Below are 21,922 nucleotides of genomic sequence, written 5' to 3'. Positions count from 1 at the left end.
AGGTTTTAGGTAACATTCGAATAAGTCACATTATTCCCCTTTATAAACAGAGAAAGCCATTATCCACTTTTTCCGCCCTACTTGGTTGTTATCATGTACCGGCTATATGACATTTTCCTGGCAGGAACATATTTATCGACGTATGTCAACCATGAAAATTATGCAGCATCTCAATTTAAAAAATCGTACATCAAATGGTTTGCATTTTAAAATCATGTTTCTCAACACACCGGCTTATATTACGACCCTTTGTGACCGCAGAGCACAGCCATGCAGAGATCGAAAGAGTTAGATTTCTGCCGAGGGAGGAAAACCGGAGAGCCCCGCGGAGAAAACCCTCGTGGCACAGGAGATAATCAAGGAACTCTACTCACACGTGCACTCAGAATCGGACCAAGGCCATGGTGGTGAGAGGCGAGCACTTTGCGCACTAGCCACCCATGCCAAAGAAGAAACTTTCACTCCATTTACCGCAAGTAGGGAGCCGATGATTTCGAGTGAACAAGAAATAGCAACCTTCTTTACATTGAAGAGTTCGGTAAAAAAGAAGAAGAGATCACTGGAGCAGAAACTCCATCTGCTCAATTGAATAAATGTCACCCTAAATGACCTGCCCCCTGTTTCTCTCAGCGAGATTGAATTTTCAATTTACAGAAATAAGAAACCTTCCCTCATCAGACCTGAATGTTTTAAATGTCAAGGTCAGACCTGTACTGGTATTTATACATGTACATTTGTATTCATGTAACGTTGGCAGTTTCAAGCTCAAAGTGGAAATTACAAAAATTGATGAAGAAGATAATGGCATCTATTGCTCGAGGAGACTTATGACAATCAAGTGAACTTTGTATTATTGACCGTGGAGTGGACCATTTGCAGCTATCCAAAAAGTAACCGACCAAATTATTGTTAAAAAGCTTGAATGGATTAAAGGGAAAATACATTTGCAAACATCAAAAAATAAAACTACCAAATCATTTTGAAATACCTTGCTGGACTGTTAGTGAATGACAGTGTAAAGCATCCTGTAAAATCATGGCACCTGGTATACTGTCATTTTCAAGAAAAGTGGTATTTTTGTATCAATTTCCAACGCTGATCGGCCGACCAGCGTTGGAAAAAAACCTGGCTTTTTTTCAAATACTGGCCCCAGTTGACCATCGCACTTGTTTGCAATCGATTACACACCTATGAACGGGTACAAGCCAGCTAGACTGGTTCCCTGACCTTACAATTCCCCAATGTATGGAAACTGCTCTGTTTCTTCTTAAATGGAGTCAGGAAACCAGACTACAGGAAGATGATTGTTTTTCTTTGTTTTTATAGCATTTTCGAACCCAAAACCTCAAAAAAGTCAGTGTAACTATATTTGCTATATATTTCCAGCCCCCCGATTCCATCCATTTCTAAAAATTACAGCAAAAGCAAATGATGTATATTCCCTTTAAAGATAGTATACGGCACTAAACTCTCTGTGTTACTCCATCTGGCGCGCTGTCATTTTGAAGAAAATATAAAAGAAGGTCATTTCCAAAGATGTGTCAAGTGACACATTTTTCCAAATCTACAAAATTTATTCATTTTTGTATTGGGATATCAAAAAAATTATAAGGCCTTAATTTAAGAAATACGGAAATTAATTATGGTATAATTACTTTACACATTCCAATGCTTTGCGACCCGACAATAATTCAGGTAATATTTCGCCCATTAGTGGGTCAGCAGCAACTGAAATTAAAAGTTTCTTTTTTTGGCAGAGGGTTGCATACGTGCATAATATATACATGTATATAAAGAAACTTGCATAACAAGCTCGATTGATCTGGGAAGCTGCGGCGCCAAACTGTAGACCTGCTGTAGCCTATAAGTCATGTACATAATGTGAACGCCTGTTCTTATAATACACTACTATTCACGTGGTCGTGACTGTCAATTGAAAAAGATTCCCATTTGTTGAACGTCAGTTGGTGCATGAAGTGTTTTATAGCATGTGGAACACCCAGTTTGTGTGCAGTACCGTGCCAGCCCCAACGCAAAATGAGTGACCTCGATAGTAGTGTTTTCAGTACAAACATCTGGTTTTTGACTCCAGTGACTCAAATTTTCCACGACTGCAATAAGACCTGATGCACGTGTTGTAACGAGGGCTTAGGGCACAAGGTGATTGATGGCCAAAAAAAGCATGTGCTGAAGTTTGTTACTAACCAACCAACCAACCAACCAACGAAGAGACATCGAGTACTTGTAGAGCTGCTAAGCCGCAGCTAAAAACATACAAATTAAAACTTTGTTTGGAGAATGGGTTGAAGAGCACAGACAGTATATCTTTTGGCGTCCTAACAGTGATGTCATTCAGATTGAGTGCTGTTTTACAGTCGGACACAACATGGCTGCTGCCGATAACCAATAAATATTTACACACATACGTTTGTAGAAGCAAGCCTCATCTTCTGTGTGGCTTTTCCGGAGCTAAAACAAGGAAAAGAAAATAAATCACAAATATTCAAGTTAACAACTCACAGCTTGGATGTTTGCAGTTGAAGTGCTTTTGACGGATCACAGATACAGCACAAATCAGAGCCCAATTTCATGGCTCTGCTAACCGCAGAATTTGGCGCTAATGCAAGCACCATTTTGTGCTAACCATGCTAGCAGAAACATTCTGTGCCAACCCTGTAAGCACAGTATCCCTAGTTACAGGATGTTTGCGTGTGCAGAAGCCAAAATTCCCTGCTAACCTGTGAAATCTGCTTACCCCAAGCACGGAATGTTCTGCTACAGTAAGCAGGGATTTTTTTGCTAACAGTAAGTCGAGCCATGAAATTGGGCCCTGGTCACAAGGAAGGCACTCGTCAATTAACCTATCGCCGTTTAAGAGTTGGCAATGCCCCTTTGACAACCCTATGGAATTTTGTAGATTAAGTTTTGTTTGTCTCAGATTTTGCGCATTCTGCGTCCATTTGTATATCACGTAATTGAACAGTATTTCACAAACTGCGTTCACACGATTCTACCGCGATAGGTCAATACACAAGTCTAGTCAAAGTCTTCTGAACTTCATTCATTCATTTTCATGATGACTTGATGAGTTGGGCCCAACTGTCCCTGTCGAGCATAGTGATGGAAAGAGATGGACCACTCAGACCAGTTTCTAGCTTGATAGGTGTTTTCAGGGTCATGTTGGGACGACCTTTGCGTCGAGGGGCTTCAGGATTCCAGAGGAGAACTTGACTAGCTGGCTCATTATGTCGATAAACGTGACCAACAGAGGATAAACAACAGTTACAAATGCATGCTTTTTTACAATAAGCCAGTTCGGGGTTTGCAACTGGGCATGCACACAATGATATGGGTCACGTGTCATTCGGGATACTCAAACGCTCATCGAAGGCGCATGAACATGCAAGGAGATGGTCGTACGACGGTCGCATGTTAATGACGAGCAGAATGGGCGTCTGCGTAATATCGTGTCTGCGATTTTATCCTGAATTACCTTTGACCTAGACAACTTCATCGATATACCAAACTGGAATATTCGTTAGAACAGCTTGTGAGTTGACTTGTGATTGACTTGTGATGGGCTTGCGATTACTTACGATCTGCATCACAAGTATCTTAACTGCAATACTGGGAGGTTAGTGTTGCCTAATTCTATAATAGATCTGTCAGGGTTTTTAACTCATGTGTTGAATTTAAAAAAAATGTTAACAAAACAAAGAAACTTACGAGGTTCGGACATTTTGATGAGAACAGGCTCCAGAATATCTGACAGTACTTGTTTCTGTTTGTTGAAGTCCTCCACTGTCAAGTTCTCGCCGCCATTATCCAACCACTCCTGCTTCTCTGTGCAGGCGTTTAGAGCTGTCATCTGGGGAAGACAAGTCATTAAAACCCATGGTATCACCATGTGAAAGAATCTCTTTGGAGAAGATGTTTGGTTCTGAAAAGAACCGCTTGGTTGTGAAACTTGACGTTCCAATCCAATATGCTCCGATTGTCTTCAGAAGAAAGCCAGACAAAGTAATGATGATCAGAGTATACTGATTGGATCTTTGAGTTGCACAACCAACCGGTTCTTTTCAGAACCACAAGTCTTCTCAAAAGAGATTCTTCCACATGTGTTTCCGCAAAACCTCATTATTTTACACTACTGTCATGCACATTTTGAAATCTTATTAAAACTCATCAATTATTTCAGATTGAAAAGGCAAAATCTAGCCTGAATGAGCCACTCCTCGGGTTTTTATCTCTGACAGTGTCTACATAGTCCATAACAAGACCATCATGGTTTTGGTTACTGGTAAATCACAAGTTCATCACAAGAACCACGAGATGAACAAGAAAGTAATGTCACAGTTCATATGAATAGACTGTAGCTTGACTTGGGGCACAATGATTTCTGATTGACTTGTGATGGGCTTCTGACTGACTGAAATGAACTTGTGATGGGCTTGTGATGGACATGTGATTGACTTGCAATGGGCTTGTGATGGACTAAGGATGGACTTATGATGGGCTTGTGATTGACTTGCGATGGAATTGTGATGGACTTGTGATAGCCTTGTGGTGGGCTCATGATGGGCTTTTAATAGGCTTGTGGTGGACTTGTGATGGGCTTGCGATAGACTTGTGACCGACTTGAAATGGGCTCTTGATTGGCTTGTAATTGACTTGTGATGGGCTTGTGATGGGCTTGTGATGGATTTGTGATGGGCTTCTGATGGACTTGCAATGGGCTCTTGATGGGCTTGTAATTGACTTGGGATGGGCTCGTAATGACTCACCCTCTCATCTTTGGTCAGTCGTCCTTGGATCTTCTGAACGTCCTCCACATTCTCTTTGATCTCTTTGATGACAGCCAGCAGGGCACGACGAGCCTCTATAGAAATATCAATCAAGCATATTTCATTTAGTACAAAGACGAAGATTCTAAAAGTAGAACTGTTAAAGTAGAACTGACTTTGTGGGCTTACCAGACCAGTCCAAATAGTGTGCGCATTTTTCGTGCTGGTATCGCAAGGCTGTCTCCCGAGGGCGCTCTCCATGGCTAGTCTTGACCTGCAGGCTGGAGCCAAATTGAATCAGGAGCTTCAGACATGCCAGGTTTCCCCAAGCTGCTGCGTGATGCAACGCGGTGTAGCCTAAAGATAAAGAGACACACAGAAGAATGTTACAAAAAAAACGGCATATTGATGAATTGTTTAAGTAATATGAATAGTTAGGAATCTGAGAATGCTAAATTTCAATACCTCTATTAGTTGCAGCGTCTCCAGCTGCTCCTTTGTCTAGTAACTCCTTGACCATGTCCTCTCGGTTCAAGATACAGGCCATGTCGAGTGCCGTCTTGCCTGTGTTAGGATTCCTCATATTGGAGTCACATCCCTGACATGACAACAACAAAAAAGAGTAAAAAACAGAAGCATAACAACCTAGCTACGGAGAGTCGGAGACATTATTAGACTTCAACTACAGTGTCGTTATTTTAGGCCAAGTAAAACATAAACCAGCCCGCTTCCTTTTTTCCAACTGGCCCTTTAAACACTTCGCGCCAGGTTTACTTTTGCCTAGGATTTAAAAAAAAAACGGCATTTCTCAGCCAACTTCTGATAGGAGGCCTATACAACCAAACCACAAATACCAATTCCCAAGAGTGATTTCAACAATATTTGTACGATATTTCTTGCCAAAACCTCAAATGTTTCAATACCATGAATACACTCTATATTTCATTTGTTTCCAACAAATGTAGCTAGGCCTATGTCGAAAGGATTTTGTCAGCAAAAGGATTCTGTCAGCAAAAGAGTCAAGAAAATGGAACCATCTTGGGAAAAAAACACCCAAAACTGCATGTCTCCTTCAGTTTTTCTAAAAGTTTGAACAAGAACTATAGTATGATTATTAGGCCTAAGCCTTATTTTTTACTCGGCCTAACTCTATAACATGACTCTGAGCTTTTGCAGTTCAACACCAACCTCAGAACCTGCTCTGCTGGTGTTTTTTTAAAGGCACATTTACTTTGTTTTTCAGGAATAGAAGTTGTCTAGGCTAAAGTGCTAAACTAGGCCTACATTTTTTTCCGAAAATAAAAAGGCAGTGGATATTTTGCCGGAGACGGCAAACCTTCAGTAAACGTTAGCTTGCCGGATATGCACTAAACATGCGCAGTTACTGTTTTTTTGTACTTTTTTCCGGTGACAAATTTTAGTCTGGCTCCATGCCAATATTATCGTTGTATTTTTGTATTTACAAGATGGGAATCAGACCATTTTATAATTTCGGACTTTATTTCCCTTTAAAAAAAATCCTCCAGAGCCACAAATCTGAAAAAGAAAAAGTAATACTCTGCAATAAAATGTTTGAGACATATTAAAATAATAAAAGAAGAATATTCTTATTTATTTGGGGATGGGAAAAAAAAACCTTGGAATTGAGGCGGGGATCAGGATTCGAATTCGGGACACCCACTAGAGCCATTGCTTAACCACTGCACCAACTGTGCTTCTCAACTTTGGTGGGAATTTAATACATCTTATAATTCAGCACTATCTTAAAGAGTACAGCGCCCTCTGTTGATATGGATTGCCGCCGGCAAACCTTTAGTAAACGTTAGTTTGCCGGCGTTACCTCCGGCAAAATATTCACTACCAAATAAAAATGGCATCCAACCTCAATAGCTGAGTAAAACTTACTAAAAGGGGTTGAAGAAAATTATTTCTTTACAAATGTGGAAGAAAATAGGAAGGGGGTTCGGAGGGGGCAAGAATTTAAGATTGAGAAAAAAAATGGGAAGGGTAGGCCGTAGGGGGAAGGGGTGGGGGCGGGGTCATCATCAGAATCGCGGCCAATATTTTTCAACATGTTCATGGGGAGAAAACAAGCAACTTGTCCCATTAAACAGCCAGTTCAACCTTTTCGAGTAGCAGTTTGAGCATCTCCAGGTGGCCCTCCGTGCAAGCGATCTCCACTGCCGAGCGACCCTCCTCGTCCCGGGAGTTCAACTGCCCTTCCACCCGGTCGTGATACGGATCGTCTTCCTTCGAAAAACAGTCTTGAAGCCGGGCCGCGTCGCCTTTTACTGCGCATTGCAGTACGATGTTCAGCCGTTTGCCAGATTTCCTGGACGGTGACGAAGCCTCTGGCTCCCCTGGTGGCGATTCAACAGTCATTTCGAACGTGGAACTTGTCAGAATCCTACAAAGTTTGGTTCGCAAAATTCACGAAATACGGCCCGGCGTCTGCTGTTTCCAGGATGATTGTCCTCGAACAACACACATCATATTTAACCCAGAATAACGTTATTATATTTGAATCTAAATAACATCTTAATTTCAGTAAAATATACAATTTAAATTTTTAATTTTTTTTATTGATTAATTTTAGTAAAACAATATATGTTACAAGACATATTATTAATGAAAATCATATTTATTGAAATATTGTTTACCTGATAATTTTGATGCTTGGTGGCGCTGTTCACAATTATCATAAGGTCAAGTGAGTTCATCTCTGCTGTGGATGTGGTTTACGCCATATTCCGATTTTTCTCGCCTGCCTATGCAATTCGGAAGTTTAATTTTCATTACTGAATCATTGAAGTTAAATTCTATTCTGATGACAGTTGGGTCGGCTGTGTAACGCTCTATGTTTTTGTGTAAGTTTAGTTACAGACGATGATAATCATGGTAAATTATTCAATTTTGGATTGCCGGTCTTTAATTGAATTTTTGATTCTTTTTAATTTTACTCTTTAATTTTTACTTAGTTTTTTATTGGGAATGGCAGTGGACGAGTCTCCAGTTGTCAGTTCTAATGATACCTCTTTGACAATTGTTGGGGTGAAGGGCCCCTGTTTTGTTTTGATCAAATTAGAGTCGAGTATTTTTTTTTCTTAAAAATGACACTTTCAACCTAAGCATGTAAAGCAGACTTCTCAATAAAATGACAGTGACACCCACCCATTTTGTAATTTTTGAACAGTTTCTTGGGGTAGACATTACGATTTTCTACGCGGTTTACGGTTGATGCGGTTCGATTCGGCATGCCTTGTGCGCTCACAGTACATTGCAGTGTTGCCATCATTATTTTGCATTTTGTTATTGTCATCGTCATTTTACCCCCAAATTCTCCTCAAAAATTCAAAACCTTCCCCTTTAACTTTATCTATGACATATGAACTGTATGTTCTTAATATCGCCAACAAGTTTGGTAGGTCAAATAATTTAAAGTTAGATTTTGTTCCCTGAGCCGGGTCCATAGATACGCAATCACCCTTTTTGGGGTAGACGATTTGGTACCCAGTTTATGGTTGGTCATGTTGGTGCCGCGAGATACCCCTAGAACTAGCGTAGCGGAGCCCCATAGCCATAGAGTAGATGAATCACCAACAAATTTGTTGACTACGCCATGAACAGGAACTTCTCCATGTTACTCAGTATGGAACGTGGATTTTTTTCCACATTGTTTTGGCAATAATCAGGACAGAATCCACCCGGCATGTAATTTGTTTTTAACCGTTTGTGGTAAGGCAAAGAGCACTAAGCAGAACTTATGTAGTTTACCAAAATTTTGGCAGAACATTAAACACAAAGAGTTTTCATTTTGATTTGCAGAAGGTTTTTGGATGACGGATCCAGCACTACCTGTTGACCAAAAGAGGATCATCTGGACTGGACAGACCTTGTCGCTTCTGTAATCACTCTGACTGTTTGGCACCAGTCTAACCATGGCAGGGGCCCAGCAGGTGTTTGAGACACCGTCTCAGTCCTCTCGCTTCGTCTACACATCAGACCGCCATCCCCGCGAGACCCTGGAGATGATCAACATCCTGCGCCGACAGCGGGAGCTCTGCGACGTCGTCATCGTCGTCAACGACAACAAGATCTACGCCCATCGGATCATCCTGTCTGCGTGCAGTCCGTACTTCCGGGCCATGTTCACGGGCGAGCTGGCCGAGAGTCGGCAGACAGAGGTCACCATACGGGACATTGACGAGCGAGCCATGGAACAACTCATTGACTTTGCTTACACGTCGACGATCACCGTTGAAGAGAGCAACGTACAGACGTTGCTCCCCGCTGCCTGCCTGCTGCAGCTTTCAGAGATCCAGGAAGCGTGCTGTGAATTCCTCAAACGGCAGTTGGACCCTTCGAACTGTCTCGGTATCCGGGCGTTTGCTGACACGCACGCCTGTCGAGATTTGCTTAGAGTGGCTGATAAATTCACACAACAGAATTTCTTGCAGGCAAGTTTCCCCCGGGATGTTCTCCCATCCGGTTATAAAAAGGAATCTAAGTCTTGAAATTTGCTGTACTCTTTAAATTTAAATTAGACTAGTGCAGGGCCAATCGAAAATGTGCGTGAATGGAAGGGGCAGTTGAGAACTGCAGCTCGTGCAAACAACGCACATTATTCAATGGTGTGAACGCACACTCCAAAGTTAAACGCACAAAATGTCGTCATCCCCGTGCTGTGATGGTTGCTCAGTTTACTACAAAATGCATGTGCCCGTGCATGCCACTCACGTACGTTCGAAGACATGGTGTGCAGTGCTATCGCCCTACAATGTGCCCGTCCTTTTTCCAATGTTGCGTCATTGTTGCATGCTCGCTCTTGCTCAAACATGACGTAAACAATTGAAAAGAACATCAGTGCGCGGAGTTCTAGGCTATATTCTGGCGCGCTAGGCTTTAGAAAATACTGCTTTTTTGCAGCTTTTTCGACAACCGCTCGCCCAAACCACTTCAAACTCGGCACTGCACATTCTGTGGCCCCGAGCAATACATCCGCCGATTTTCAACTTCATACGGTGCCCGGTTCTGGAGATAATCGACGGACAGACAGACAGACAGACAGAGATTCCTGGAATTATAGTATAGATGGGCACATGTGGTCTAGCGGTAGAGAACAGGATTCATGATCGTGAGGTTGTGGGTTCTAGCCCCGCCGTGGCCATGCGTGTTGTGCCCTTGAGTAAGGCGCTTTACCTCAATTACTCCTCTCAACCCAGGTGTAAAATGGATACCGGCATTATTCAATGCTGGGACGGTAACAGACTGGCTGTGGAGGTGTGGCGATCCCCCACAGCAGCTGAGTCTGGCCCATTCGCCACGAAGGAGAAACTGGCACTCCTTTCCTGTGAACACTGAACACAGGTTTGTCCTGTTTTACTTTAAAATTACACCCCATAACTTCAGCGCTCTATTGTTCTGTATCTGTCTGATTTTTTGTCGTCTCTTGTGTTCTTGTGCTTGTGTAGGTCATGGAAAGCGAGGAGTTTATGTTGCTACCAGTCAATCAGCTGATGGAAATCACCGGCAGCGATGAGCTGAACGTACGCAGTGAAGAACAGGTCTACAGCTCCGTCATATCTTGGGTCAAATACAACATCCCTGAAAGAAGAGGGGAATTGGCTAAGGTAATATGAAAACACTGATCATGCCTAAGAGATGTCAAAAAGAAGAAATCAGATAGGGGAAATTAATTCACGATTAAGTGTCCGGTTGTTGTGTTAATTGGGTTGGCAAGCTCCACTTAATTACTGCTACTCAAATTCAATTCGACACAATGAGAGTATAAGTCTGTTTGAACCCTAACCTTCCCAGATCCTCTAAAATCCTCTTTGCAAAACAGAGGATTTGCAGGATTGAGGCTATATGGCAAAAATGATTGGTTGATTTTGGAGGATGCTCAGAGTCAAGGCCTTTGGTGGGACTTTGTGTTGTTTATGCTCAGCCGTGCATAAATTTAGGCCTAGATTATACTTGAAATCCTCCGTACTGCTCCAGGATGTCACTGGCTCTGCCTCAACATATTGACAGTGATTGCTGGAGGATTTTGCAGGATTGAGGCAGTGGTCACCCCTCCACGGACCACATTCAAGAAAAATTGGAGCATTTTGCAGGATTGAGGCTGTATGCCATTTTTACATGGAGGCAGTTGGAGGATTTTGCAGGATTGAGGCTGCATCCTAGCAAAAATGCCTAGGGAGTTAGGGTTTTAAACATGATGTAGGAATGGCTGGCTGTGACTGTTTATACAGCTCTGCCTTGACAGTATAGTTGAAGCCAGCTAAACCAGTTACCTCTGTAGATGGAATTTGTCTAGTCACAGTGCTTTAATACTAGAAATGTGATCTGACTGTTCAGACAGCAGGAGGGGTGGAAGAGTAATGTCCCTCAATTGTACTCACAATCTCTCCTTTTCCCCCTCTTATCCCCCCCCCCCCAGGTTCTGCAACACGTCCGACTTCCCCTGTTGAACCCCAAGTTCCTAGTTGGTACAGTCAGCACAGATCTCCTGATCCGTAGCGACGAGGCCTGTCGAGACCTGGTGGATGAGGCCAAGAACTACCTGCTCCTACCCCAGGAGAGACCCTTGATGCAGGGGCCCCGGACGCGGCCAAGGAAACCCATCCGGTGTGGTGAGGTGCTCTTTGCAGGTGGGCCTTTTGGCATATTATTGCCAGTTGCAGATTAACGAAGGAACTAGAATCTTCACAAATATGGCTGTGTCCACATTATGTTGTTGTGGCTAGCAATCACACATGCATCCATGGAACGAGGTGGAGCCACTTCCCATAGACACGTTATTACTAGCCGTAGCCAAATAGTTCCAACGCAGCCTATTATAGGGCTGTGCATCGGAACCGGGTACCAGAGTTCCGGACTGCTGATATCAGGAACCGGTTCCAGGTTATGGAATCGAGTACAGTGATTAACTTCCAATATTACTTAGTAAGTTCTCAGAAATTGAAGAAGAAAGGTTTTGAATGTCATTCATGGGAATTTTCATAATGAACAAGGCTACGTTGAAAAACACATTCATGTTTGTGACGCTTGCAAAAATGCGATTTACACCATAAAGCTGAAGAGCTCACTGAAGTGACTGAACACACTTGTATCTTGCTGCGTTGACAAATGTGTAAAATTTTGGGGTTGGTTTCTTTAATGGGTACCCAGGTACCATGTTTTATTTTTATTTGGGTACCCGATTCCCCTAAATGCACCCCTATATACCCTTTTGTTTGTTCTGTAATTATCCTTTTTTTGGAGGCGCTGCATGCCCTATTAGAACAAGCAGTGTTTCAAATTGCAACAAGGAGTTCCTGGTGTAGTATGCTGACGCGTGTCCTAGTATTCTCATCTATTTTGTTGGATGGAATTTCATGTCTTGGAGATGTAACCTCAGTATCAGGCCTTGTCCTTCTCTGACACATTTTTTTGTATTCAGAGTGGTATCTGAGGGCTTGTAATAACATAAAAATCACAAGCTTGCCCAGATAGGACTCGAACCCATGACCTCCTGCATACAATTTTGACTGTAGGGCTTGTCAGGTTGGCTGGCTGTTCGAACCTGATTTTACAGTAGATGTCGCAATCAATCAGTAAAGTGTAGGACTTTACGGTTATTTTAATGTTTGATTTTGGTTGAATTCTCTTGTTCCCCAGTTGGTGGTTGGTGCAGCGGCGATGCCATCTCAAGCGTCGAACGCTTTGATCCGCAGAGCGTGGAGTGGCGGATGGTCGCACCCATGAGCAAACGACGATGCGGGGTGGGCGTGGCTGTCTTAGATGACTTGCTGTACGCAGTGGGAGGTCATGATGGCTCCTCCTATCTCAACAGCATCGAGAGGTGAAACGTTAAAACAGCTTGTGTCACTTCAGAAATGACAACCTAAGGGAGAACGCAAACTTTAACTTAAAAGGCGGTAACTCAAGGTTTACCTCGAAGTTTTACAACGTTGTTACAGGGTTTAACGGGGTACCTTGGATTCAACTTTAAATTATCGCTTGTTCAATTTTGCATTTTGTTCTTAGAACAAAATTTTGAATATCTGATGAATTCACCGATGGGGGAATTATTTAGAAAAATTTACCATGGTAGCCTTCCATTTCAGATATTTAATCAATCTCACATCTGATTGGTATCCATGGTGCCTAAGCTCAGAATAAATATTTGGAAATATTAAAGCACAAGCAAAATCTGAGCAACTTTGTACTTTCGCATATTCCAGTGTAAAACTGGCTTATGAAATAACTTTCCTGTTTTATTTCCCAATCAGATATGACCCACAGACAAACCAATGGAGTAGTGACGTAGCGCCAACCAGCACCTGCAGAACAAGCGTAGGAGTAGCCGTCCTAGATGGTTACATGTACGCAGTGGGTGGACAGGACGGCGTCTCATGTCTCAACATAGTTGAGAGGTAATATTACTCATGTGAAATTACTCATCATCTTTTTTTTTCTGAATTTGTCTGCCTTTTTAGCTCGTTTAGTTGTAGTTTTATTTCAAAGTATTGTTGTCAAATCAGTGTTGAAAACAATCATATAGTAATCATATTACTACTATTACTAACTATTCATGAGATGAATTTACGTCTGGGTGATGTAAATTCATTATTAGGGTTGTCCTTCACCGACGTATAAACACTGTATGCTCAGTGTGTTACCTCCCGGGTAAAAGTTGGAAAAAATCACTCGGGTGGGACACGAACCAGAGACCTGCTTTCTAGTGCAGACGTCTTAACCACTCAACCACTGAGCTTGCAGGATCGGTTAGCTAGTTCAAATCTGATGTACATTTAGCAGTGGGTACCGCAGTTTCACTATTCATAAGATTCATCTTATGATACAAATTCTCTAGTAACAAAGTTTAAGACTCAATTTACAATATAAAGAATTTACGTAAAAACTGAATATGATTTTGCTAGATGTTTTACTCTTCCCAAAAGGACTACCGTGTCATCCCTTGACTGAGTCAATGACTGACGGACTAACTGAGTCACTGAGATTAAACTATTTTAAACTACTGGCAAAGTTTAGGATTTCAGCTTGACTAGCTAAACATATCTTTGTATTATTTTCTGCTGGCATTATTTGCACCACATTGACATGTTTCTTTTGGCCCCATTTTTCATTTTCAATTTTTTTCAAACAGATATGAGCCTCATGCTAACAGATGGACCCGTGTAGCATCCATGAGCACACGAAGACTGGGCGTCGCTGTCGCAGTCCTTGGGGGTTTCCTGTACGCCGTAGGGGGGTCAGACGGCACCTCGCCCCTCAACACAGTGGAACGTTACGACCCCCGTTCCAACAAGTGGACACCCGTGGCCCCCATGGGCACGCGGCGCAAACACCTTGGCTGCGCCGTCTACAACGACATGCTGTTTGCCGTCGGCGGGAGGGACGACCAGACAGAGTTGAGCAGCGCCGAGCGCTACGACTCAACGACAAATACGTGGAAGCCGATCGTCGCGATGAACTCAAGACGAAGTGGGGTAGGTTTTATTACCTGTTGGATCTTGTTATACATGTACTAGGCAGGCATCTCGATTTGACAAGTGTCTCAAGTTGTTAGATTCAGGCAGGGTTTTTAGCCAAATCACCAGGGGGGTTGGAGCAGGTTTCAACCTTAGTGGTAGCCCGCTAGCCAAACGTGAGTCAAAAAGCTGAGGGCTAGCCAGCACTATTCTGTTAATAGTCCGCCTGGTGAGTCAAAATTATTGGGATAAGGTTTCAAACTTTTCTGTGTAGCCGCGGATTTCCGCGAATATTGCGCCTCAATCGCAAGCATATAAATCAAAGGAATAACATGGACTTGCACTGCTTTTTTGTGTAGGTACACAAAAGCATAAAAAGTACAGGACACAAACTTCAGAATACCATTTGGCCATTTTATGAATGAGCGTGTAGCCACAGCGCCCTCTATTTTACCGTGGCAATTGGCTGAATGCGTTGAGATACAGACAGTACTGCACATGCAGCGTTGTTGAAATAACATGGCCTACGTAGTGTAATCTAGTCGAATTTTACATCGAGAAATGTCATGAAAATATCGGTGGAGAAAGATTTTGTGACTTAATTCATACAGTTTAACTTGACTTCCCTTTTCCCTTTTCTATGTCTGCATTTTCCGCTTTCTGTATTTATTTTGATGTCTTAACGCTGGTATTTGTGCTGATAACGCGTGGCCGCGCTGGTTTTCATGGCTGTCCATGCGTGTGCATGCTGTTCAATATTGTCCCCTCATGGACAGTATTGGGCAGTAGTTTATTTTCGTGATTTTTACTTTTTTTCCCCCAAATTTTTATATTTTTGAGGGACCAAATTTGATAGCTTTTGTGTAGCAAATGATAATTTGTTTTTGTTTTTAAAGTTGATTTGAATATTAATAATTAATTTTTTGAATTTCTTAATACCATGAATGAATTTGTGTCTGCTTTCATCCACTGTTATGATATATTCACGTTATTAATTCACATTTATTATACATGTATGCACATTGTTTTTTTATGACATTCTGGTGGCAAGAAAAACAAAAAAATTCTGTTGCGGACTAGGAAAAGTCCTGCGGGTCAGTAAAGAGTCTGGGTAACTAGTCCGGCTGGCTTGTGAAGAAAAACGTTAAGGGCGAACCTTGGTTTGAGTTAACGTTTCCTCATAATTTGTGTCTTCTGTCAGGTGGGGTTGTCAGTTGTCAACGGTCAACTCATGGCGGTGGGCGGCTTTGATGGCACGACGTATCTCAAGACAGTGGAAATCTACGACCCGGAAACGAAATCCTGGCGGATGTGCGGCAGCATGAACTATCGGAGACTCGGGGGTGGGGTGGGCGTGGTTAAACTCCCCCAATCAGAATCTAATGTCTGGTGATGAAATACATGATCAAAACTTCCCCCCTTGAACATACTAAGCTCCCCCCCTCCTCCAGAGCAATTCCCGTTGCTTGTCATTTTGAAACTAGAGGGGTACCATAAGGACTTTTAGCCCCTTGTTCACATATTGATTGTAAGGTGCTTGCGTTGAATATTCATGCCTGTGTCGTGTTTGTAGTAGTGTAAATCATGTGGCATTTGAAATGGGCTGGCCCCAGAAAGATGGAAATTCAACCCATCCTACACCCATTTCAACCCACGTTATACCCGTTTCAACCCATCTTACACCCATTTCAACCCATCTTGTGCCCGTTTCAACCCATCTTACACCCGTTTCAGCCCATTACAGTGGAACACCATTACAGTAGAACGCCGCTCTAACAAAACATCGCGGGATCCACAGAAACTGTTCGTAATAGCGATCGTTCGGTATAGCGATTTTAAGCTGCTGGTGCTCCGGTACTCACTTTTTAATAAATAGCGCCCTTCAAAACTTCACCCTGCATGTCCTGGTAGTTACTGAAAGACGACTTTGAACACGTGCTGACTATTGAATCATGCAATTACACAGTTTTTGAGCTTACTAACGACAGCAATGGATGGCTTTCCCCATCTATTCCTTGGAGAAATTGCCACTTGCCCCTCTTCTATGGAAATTTTCAACAACAATGTTCGGTACGTTTTGTACACAAAAATTGAAAGCCAAGGATGATGTTCGGTATAGCCAAGTGTTCGGTATAGCGGTGTTTGGTATAGTGATGTTCCACACCTGCAGTGGCGTCGCCAAGGGGGGGCCAGGGGGGGCACGTGCCCCCCCTGGAAAACCTAGTGCCCCCGAGTGCCCCCCCCCCCCTCTGAGATTTGGGTTGGTAAAAAAAAATCTGCGCGTTGTTAAAATCATTACCTCAAAAATAGCAATTTCTGGAGATATCTTCAGATCGAATTTAGCATCAAATGTGGCACCATTTTGCATCTAGCCCATCCTCCATATGCGAAAATTTTCCAAAGGGGAGGGGGCACCCCTTTGACCCCTCCCCCAGGACGGCGATCCGTATCCACCTAAGTGCCCCCCCCCCCCCCATCAAATGCTGGTGCCCCCCCTGTGCCCCCCCAGACTGAAAAGTCTGGTGACGCCACTGCACACCTGTTTCAACCCGTCTTGCGCCCGTTTCAACCCATCTTACATCTGTTTTAACACATCTTACACCCATTTCAACCCATCTTACACCTATTTAAGACATGTGTTCCAAAATGTAATTAGAGCAACTCAAAACGACTCAAGATAATATTAGTACAAGCTAACTTTAAAAGTACACATTTAGCAGGTTTGAAAAAAAAAGCTTCATGTCTGAAAATGTTTGCTTACCTTATTTCCAAGTTCTTGGTCACAGAAATTCCAAGTACATCCGACATGTAATGTCATCCATGGAGAAAATGTTGAAAACCTCCATTTTGTTTCATCTGTAAGCTGCAGTTTGGGCATTGTTTATATGTAATTTAAGTATCAACATTCTCCAACTTTCCACTGTTTCAAAATGTTAATTTATTAATTGAAATTCGCCTTTAATTCACATTTTAAAGGCACTGAATGAATGTGAACAAACCATAACTCCAATGACGACAATGCATTGATATCATACTATGAATATTCATAGACGAAAAATCTGTCCATTGTCAAATATCCCATCAAGATAAACCAAATTTCATCAAAAGAAGATAGCTAATAATTTTTAAAGATTATTTAATGTAATAAACTGCGTTTCCAAAGTCTAAGTCTTTCTATAAAACGGTAAAAAACTTTCAGCCAATCACCGTGGTTGTTACAAACGTGAAGTGAATGGCGGCCATCTTGGATTCTCAAGTCGATTTATCGCGCGTTCATGACATTGTGTTCAGTCATCACGTGTGTATCTTCGATTTGATATCTCGATTATGACCTAAATCTTTGCCGTGAAATGGAGTTCATACTGTACAAGGTCAGGACACCTTGTCTGACGCTGAAAAAGGTAACATTTAAGAGAATTCTAACGGTACTTTTTGAGGCATTTTTGTCACAACTTCTTGAGTTTGGGCAATAAATGCCAGGCCTATGCATGCAACATGAGACGTACGTAGGCCTAGACACATGTTTGTTCAAAATGTTACGAAAAAAACATTCGTTTCAAAGTCTACAATGTTGCAAAAACAATTGTTTCACCAACGGTACTCCTTAATTTCTCGTCGGTGAAATTCGCCTTCTAAAGTGTTGCATTCGAGCGATGTATGAATGCCGGCTTTCGGGGAAAAAAATTATTACCGCATTTCATCAAACAGCCGTTGGTTGGGGCCTTGTATTATCCGAACTTTGGTCCAGTACATGTTGGCTGTCGCGTGTCGACTATAGGGTCACGGATAAGACTAGTGTGATGGAGCAGCTAATTCATTCACTGCACCACAACACCGTTGACAGACAGCAGTATTTTATAATCGACTGCTATTTCATGTACATGTTTATTCAAGTGCAACTAATAATTCATCATTGGAAGTAGTGTAATACATACGTTATTCATTACTGCGATGGCTAGACTGAGATAGTTTGAAAAAAACTTATGGTTACACTTATAAGCTTTCTAATGTGCTTACAATTTTACTGATGAGTGTAGATGTACATCAAAAAAATGGAATGACAAATTTGAGATATGTCCTGTGGTCTCGGTCCTTCACGATTTTTTTTTCTCCATTTACATGGAATGGACATGTGTTTGACACTGTGTCATCTGGAAGAATTTGTGTTATTTCTTCAGGGAAAGTGTCACACCTAAGTTCCTTCACGGCCATTTCATTTCTGTTGAGTCTGACTTCAACCATAAAACCATGCTGCATTCGGGTTTAATCAGTTTTAGTCTATAGCCTAGCAAACTTAACTAATTACGACAGTTTTCAGAGAATATATAATTCCTTTAAGTTTGTGAATAAAATGCTCAACATTTCCCATATGAAATGTTGGTATTCTTGGAGACGATGAAAACACATATAGCTGTATCCATAGAGACGTGAAGTCAACTCTTGCCATAAAACTCCCTTTTTGTGTAAAGTTCTGTGAAATTGGAGTAATTTGAAGTTGTACAAAATCTGTGGGAATATGGCCGAGTGTTTGCTTACTTATTTTCGTGTCTATTCTTCAATAAAAATTGCAGCTTTATACAAGCGTATTTTTTTTTAGATCAATGTATTTATCAGGAAACGAAAACTGAGCATGGTTCGGAGAGATGAATCGATTGTAATATTGTACAGTTTACTGTGAATACATTGAAGTTGGTAAGGCTGTGTTTGTAATGGTGATGCAAAAATAATAATTGGGAGAAAAAAACACCGCTATTGCATAACTGTCAGTTTCAAAATTGATATTGTAAATTTACAGACTGCTACTAATGGGAAATACTTTCAAAAATGTAATAAAGGCCTTTTAGGCATTGTAAGAACAATATAGCTTTTTCATTATTGTTTATTATTGTTTTTCTGCATTTGGGGATCAAATCAACGTTTGAACCGAGACTAGCCAAGGCCAATGTTCGTATGAAATTTGGCCTCTTAGAAAGATTGGTCTCTTTTTACCATGTAAACAGGGCGAGTCAAAAAAGCGAAACCCAAACCTCCTAAAATATAATTCATATTTTAGCACCAAAAATAATGATGACTGGGAAGCCAATTTCATAAACTAGTGTTAGATTACTGAAAATGCTGAATCCGTTCAAAGAATATCACCATTTAAACGCAATGTTTCTAAAACCTGTTTCGTCCCCCCCCCCAAAAAAAAGAAGCTATTTGTGTGTTCTGACTATATTTGGAACAAAAAAAAATGACACAGAATATTTTTTTTTCAACAACTGTCAACAACTGTGGTACACAATATCTTTATTAACAACCCTGCTTGGGCAAAGAACATGATTTATAAAATAAGCTGTTTTTTTCATAAAAGACGGCCTTCAAAAGGACTTTGTAGAATATCTTTTACTTTTAAACTGATGTTTTATCGCTGGTGATGTTTGAAGTCAATTGTGACGACAATTCTTGAAATCACATTTTTGGACAAAAGAAGTTGTATGGCCATTGCGTTTAAATGGTGATATTTTGAACGGACTGGGTAATTTCATTAACCTTTTCATCTAAAAGTAGTTTATGAGATTAGCTTTCCAGTAGTTATTATTTTTGGTGCTACATATTTTTTTGAATATGAAATATATATTTAGTAGTTTGGATTCCGCTTTTTTTTTACTCACTCTGTAGATTCTAAACCTCACATGTGACCTGTGACTGTCCTACTTCTGTCCACTTAGGCATGCCGGCGCAATACAACCAATGTAGTCCTTATTTCATAGTGTCCAAATGTCGCACCACACCCGCCGGTTGTCGCTGACGGAGCTCAAGTGGACCGACCGGCTGGGTGTGATGGGGGCCTTGTCTTCGGACGCGGTGGAGGAGGAGGTGGAGCCATGCCTCTCGATCGTCGAGGATAAGACTGTTGGTTTGTTTCCAAGTGTGATGGTGACTCCGTCATGGAATTGTCTGATTGAGCAGAGGTAGACGAGGGGACCCTTGCATGCAGGTGTGGTCTGAGGGATCGGGAGTCGACGCGTGTGACGCCGGCAGGTTGATGCCTTCTTGGAAGCACGCTGGGAGCTAGTCGGTCACAAACAGTTTGCTGGTCCCCGACAGCAGTTGATGATGTTGGTGACTCTGGTCCAGCAGACCGGTGATTTTCTGACGGAGCGGTTGGTGGTGGTGGCGGCAAAGTGTGGGGCTGGCGGTTGTTTCTGGAAGGATACCTTCTCGGCTGATACCCGTCCGCGACATGAGAGGATGTTGGTAACCCTTGTCCAGCAGACCGTTGATTTGCTGACGAAGGGGGTGGTGGCGGAGGAGATCTAATTGGCAAGGTGTTGGACTGGCGGTTGTCTCTGGTGTGGGATGACGGAGGTGGTGGTGGAACTCCATACTTTCTCTCCAATCCTGCATATGGAAGAGACTTGGTTTTCAAGTTAGGTGGGACGGGTGGTGGCCTCCTCTTCCCCTCTGGAAGGTTCCCCGACCTTAATCTTGGTCTTGGCTGCGTCTGGTATGTCTCTGTCCCAAGAATTACTGTGTCGTCTGAACTGCATCCTGTTTCTGATTTGGATGTTTCGCCGGTACCGGATTTTTCAGAATTAATATCTTTCTCAGTAGTCGTTATAAAGTTTGTTTTCGAATTGCTTTCACGGTCAAGTAGATCTAACTGAAGGACTGCATTACTTTCGGTTAATTCAATGGTTCTCATTTGGAGTTCCATCACCATCTGTTCTAGCTCGGCCCTCTCGGTAGACTGCCTACGGACCAGCGACGCGAGGCTACCGATGCGATGACCGGCAGCCGGCCGGTGCTGGGATCCAACACACTGCCGGCAAACCAGCTGCCCAGCGCAGGTCTTGCACTGGAACTCCAGTATTTTACCAACATGAAGTAAACACATCCGAGATGATCTATCACCATCATCATCGTCACATAGTTTGATCGAGTTCTCCTCTCGTGCCTCCAATAATGCGAAGTTGGTAGGCAGCGATGTCAAACCTTCTGTCGGCAGTGGGGTATACTGTAAGCAGACCGGGCATCGCACCGCACGACGTCTAGATCCGTCCTTAGGGGCACGCCGCTGCTTGGAATCGAACCAGTGCTCGATGCACGCCAAACAGAAAGAGTGACCACAACTCAGCACCTTGGGCTGCTGGCTCTGCTGTAGTTGCTCCATACATATAGCACATGACATCTCGGCTTTGGTTTCATTTAAGCGCTGGATAGAAGAATGCAATTCCTTGTACTTTTTGGTGGTATTGGGCCTGCTTAGTGCGGGAAATCCAAAGAGCCCAGAACAATATTTATTCCCATTATGCTGTTGTTCAACGGGGCACTGCACTGTATGTAAAGTTGATATTGGTGAAAACTGACGTAACTTCTATGAAAGCTGATACAGTTTGGCTATTGCTAGAAGTTAGTGTCTCAACTAGAAAATGTTTCGTGCTCAGATACCTTTTTGGATCTAAATGTCCATAACGTCCAGTTGCTTAATGCTAGCAACACACCGACACGCGACTTTAGTATAGCCATTTTGTCAGTTCCATCACATGATGTTTAGCAATATGTGACGTACTTTGGTGATGCGAGGAAAATTGTCTGTAAATATGCACTCATAGTGTGTCAAGTGTACATAATAATGCAAAGGGTATTCCCAACGTAACCGCGCCATTTGTCTGC

The 21,922-nt window shown here is 42.3% G+C and overlaps 3 protein-coding genes across 5 annotated transcripts; 1 reads left to right on the top strand and 2 right to left on the bottom strand.

Annotated features, from left to right (window-relative positions):
- Positions 1–1,377: 1,377 nt before the first annotated feature.
- LOC119720754 (ankyrin repeat domain-containing protein 45-like) lies at positions 1,378–7,255 on the bottom strand. The gene is made up of 6 exons (XM_038190585.1): positions 6,909–7,255; positions 5,250–5,382; positions 4,974–5,141; positions 4,785–4,879; positions 3,727–3,868; positions 1,378–2,469 (listed from the first exon to the last, which is right to left on the bottom strand). Exons 1-6 carry the CDS (start codon positions 7,164–7,166, stop codon positions 2,444–2,446), a joined length of 822 nt encoding a protein of 273 aa, XP_038046513.1. The 5' UTR covers positions 7,167–7,255; the 3' UTR covers positions 1,378–2,443.
- A 229-nt stretch (positions 7,256–7,484) lies between these two features.
- LOC119720514 (kelch-like protein 20) lies at positions 7,485–16,297 on the top strand. Of its 3 annotated transcripts, none has more exons than XM_038190202.1 (8): positions 7,485–7,651; positions 8,610–9,241; positions 10,256–10,414; positions 11,227–11,437; positions 12,447–12,630; positions 13,061–13,204; positions 13,939–14,281; positions 15,465–15,656. In XM_038190202.1, exons 2-8 carry the CDS (start codon positions 8,723–8,725, stop codon positions 15,654–15,656), a joined length of 1,752 nt encoding a protein of 583 aa, XP_038046130.1. In that variant the 5' UTR covers positions 7,485–7,651; positions 8,610–8,722. The 3 variants fall into 3 exon arrangements, with proteins under 3 accessions (XP_038046130.1, XP_038046131.1, XP_038046132.1); XM_038190203.1 differs by having other exon boundaries at positions 7,485–7,682; XM_038190204.1 differs by lacking the exon at positions 7,485–7,651 and having other exon boundaries at positions 8,723–9,241; positions 15,465–16,297.
- Positions 16,298–20,060: 3,763 nt separating this feature from the next.
- LOC119720287 (formin-like protein 20) lies at positions 20,061–21,653 on the bottom strand. The gene has a single exon (XM_038189928.1). The coding sequence runs from the start codon at positions 21,435–21,437 to the stop codon at positions 20,061–20,063; it is 1,377 nt and encodes a 458-aa protein (XP_038045856.1). The 5' UTR covers positions 21,438–21,653.
- Positions 21,654–21,922: the final 269 nt, after the last annotated feature.

Source organism: Patiria miniata, unplaced genomic scaffold (assembly GCF_015706575.1).
Source record: "Patiria miniata isolate m_02_andy unplaced genomic scaffold, ASM1570657v1 HiC_scaffold_9, whole genome shotgun sequence".
Taxonomy (NCBI): Eukaryota; Metazoa; Echinodermata; class Asteroidea; order Valvatida; family Asterinidae; genus Patiria; species Patiria miniata.
Note: the sequence above shows the minus strand (reverse complement) of the source record. Positions and strands in the feature narration are given on the sequence as shown.

Coding starts and splice junctions, on each gene's coding strand:
- LOC119720754 (XM_038190585.1), bottom strand. CDS start 7,166: ATGACTGTTGAATCGCCACCAGGGGAGCCAGAGGCTTCGTCACCGTCC. Junction 5,142..5,249: donor AGACGCTGCAACTAATAGAG/GTATTGAAATTT, acceptor CTTTATCTTTAG/GCTACACCGCGTTGCATCAC. Junction 4,880..4,973: donor ACACTATTTGGACTGGTCTG/GTAAGCCCACAA, acceptor ATATTTCTATAG/AGGCTCGTCGTGCCCTGCTG.
- LOC119720514 (XM_038190204.1), top strand. CDS start 8,723: ATGGCAGGGGCCCAGCAGGTGTTTGAGACACCGTCTCAGTCCTCTCGC. Junction 13,205..13,938: donor TGTCTCAACATAGTTGAGAG/GTAATATTACTC, acceptor TTTTTCAAACAG/ATATGAGCCTCATGCTAACA. Junction 14,282..15,464: donor TGAACTCAAGACGAAGTGGG/GTAGGTTTTATT, acceptor GTCTTCTGTCAG/GTGGGGTTGTCAGTTGTCAA.
- LOC119720287 (XM_038189928.1), bottom strand. CDS start 21,437: ATGTCATGTGCTATATGTATGGAGCAACTACAGCAGAGCCAGCAGCCC.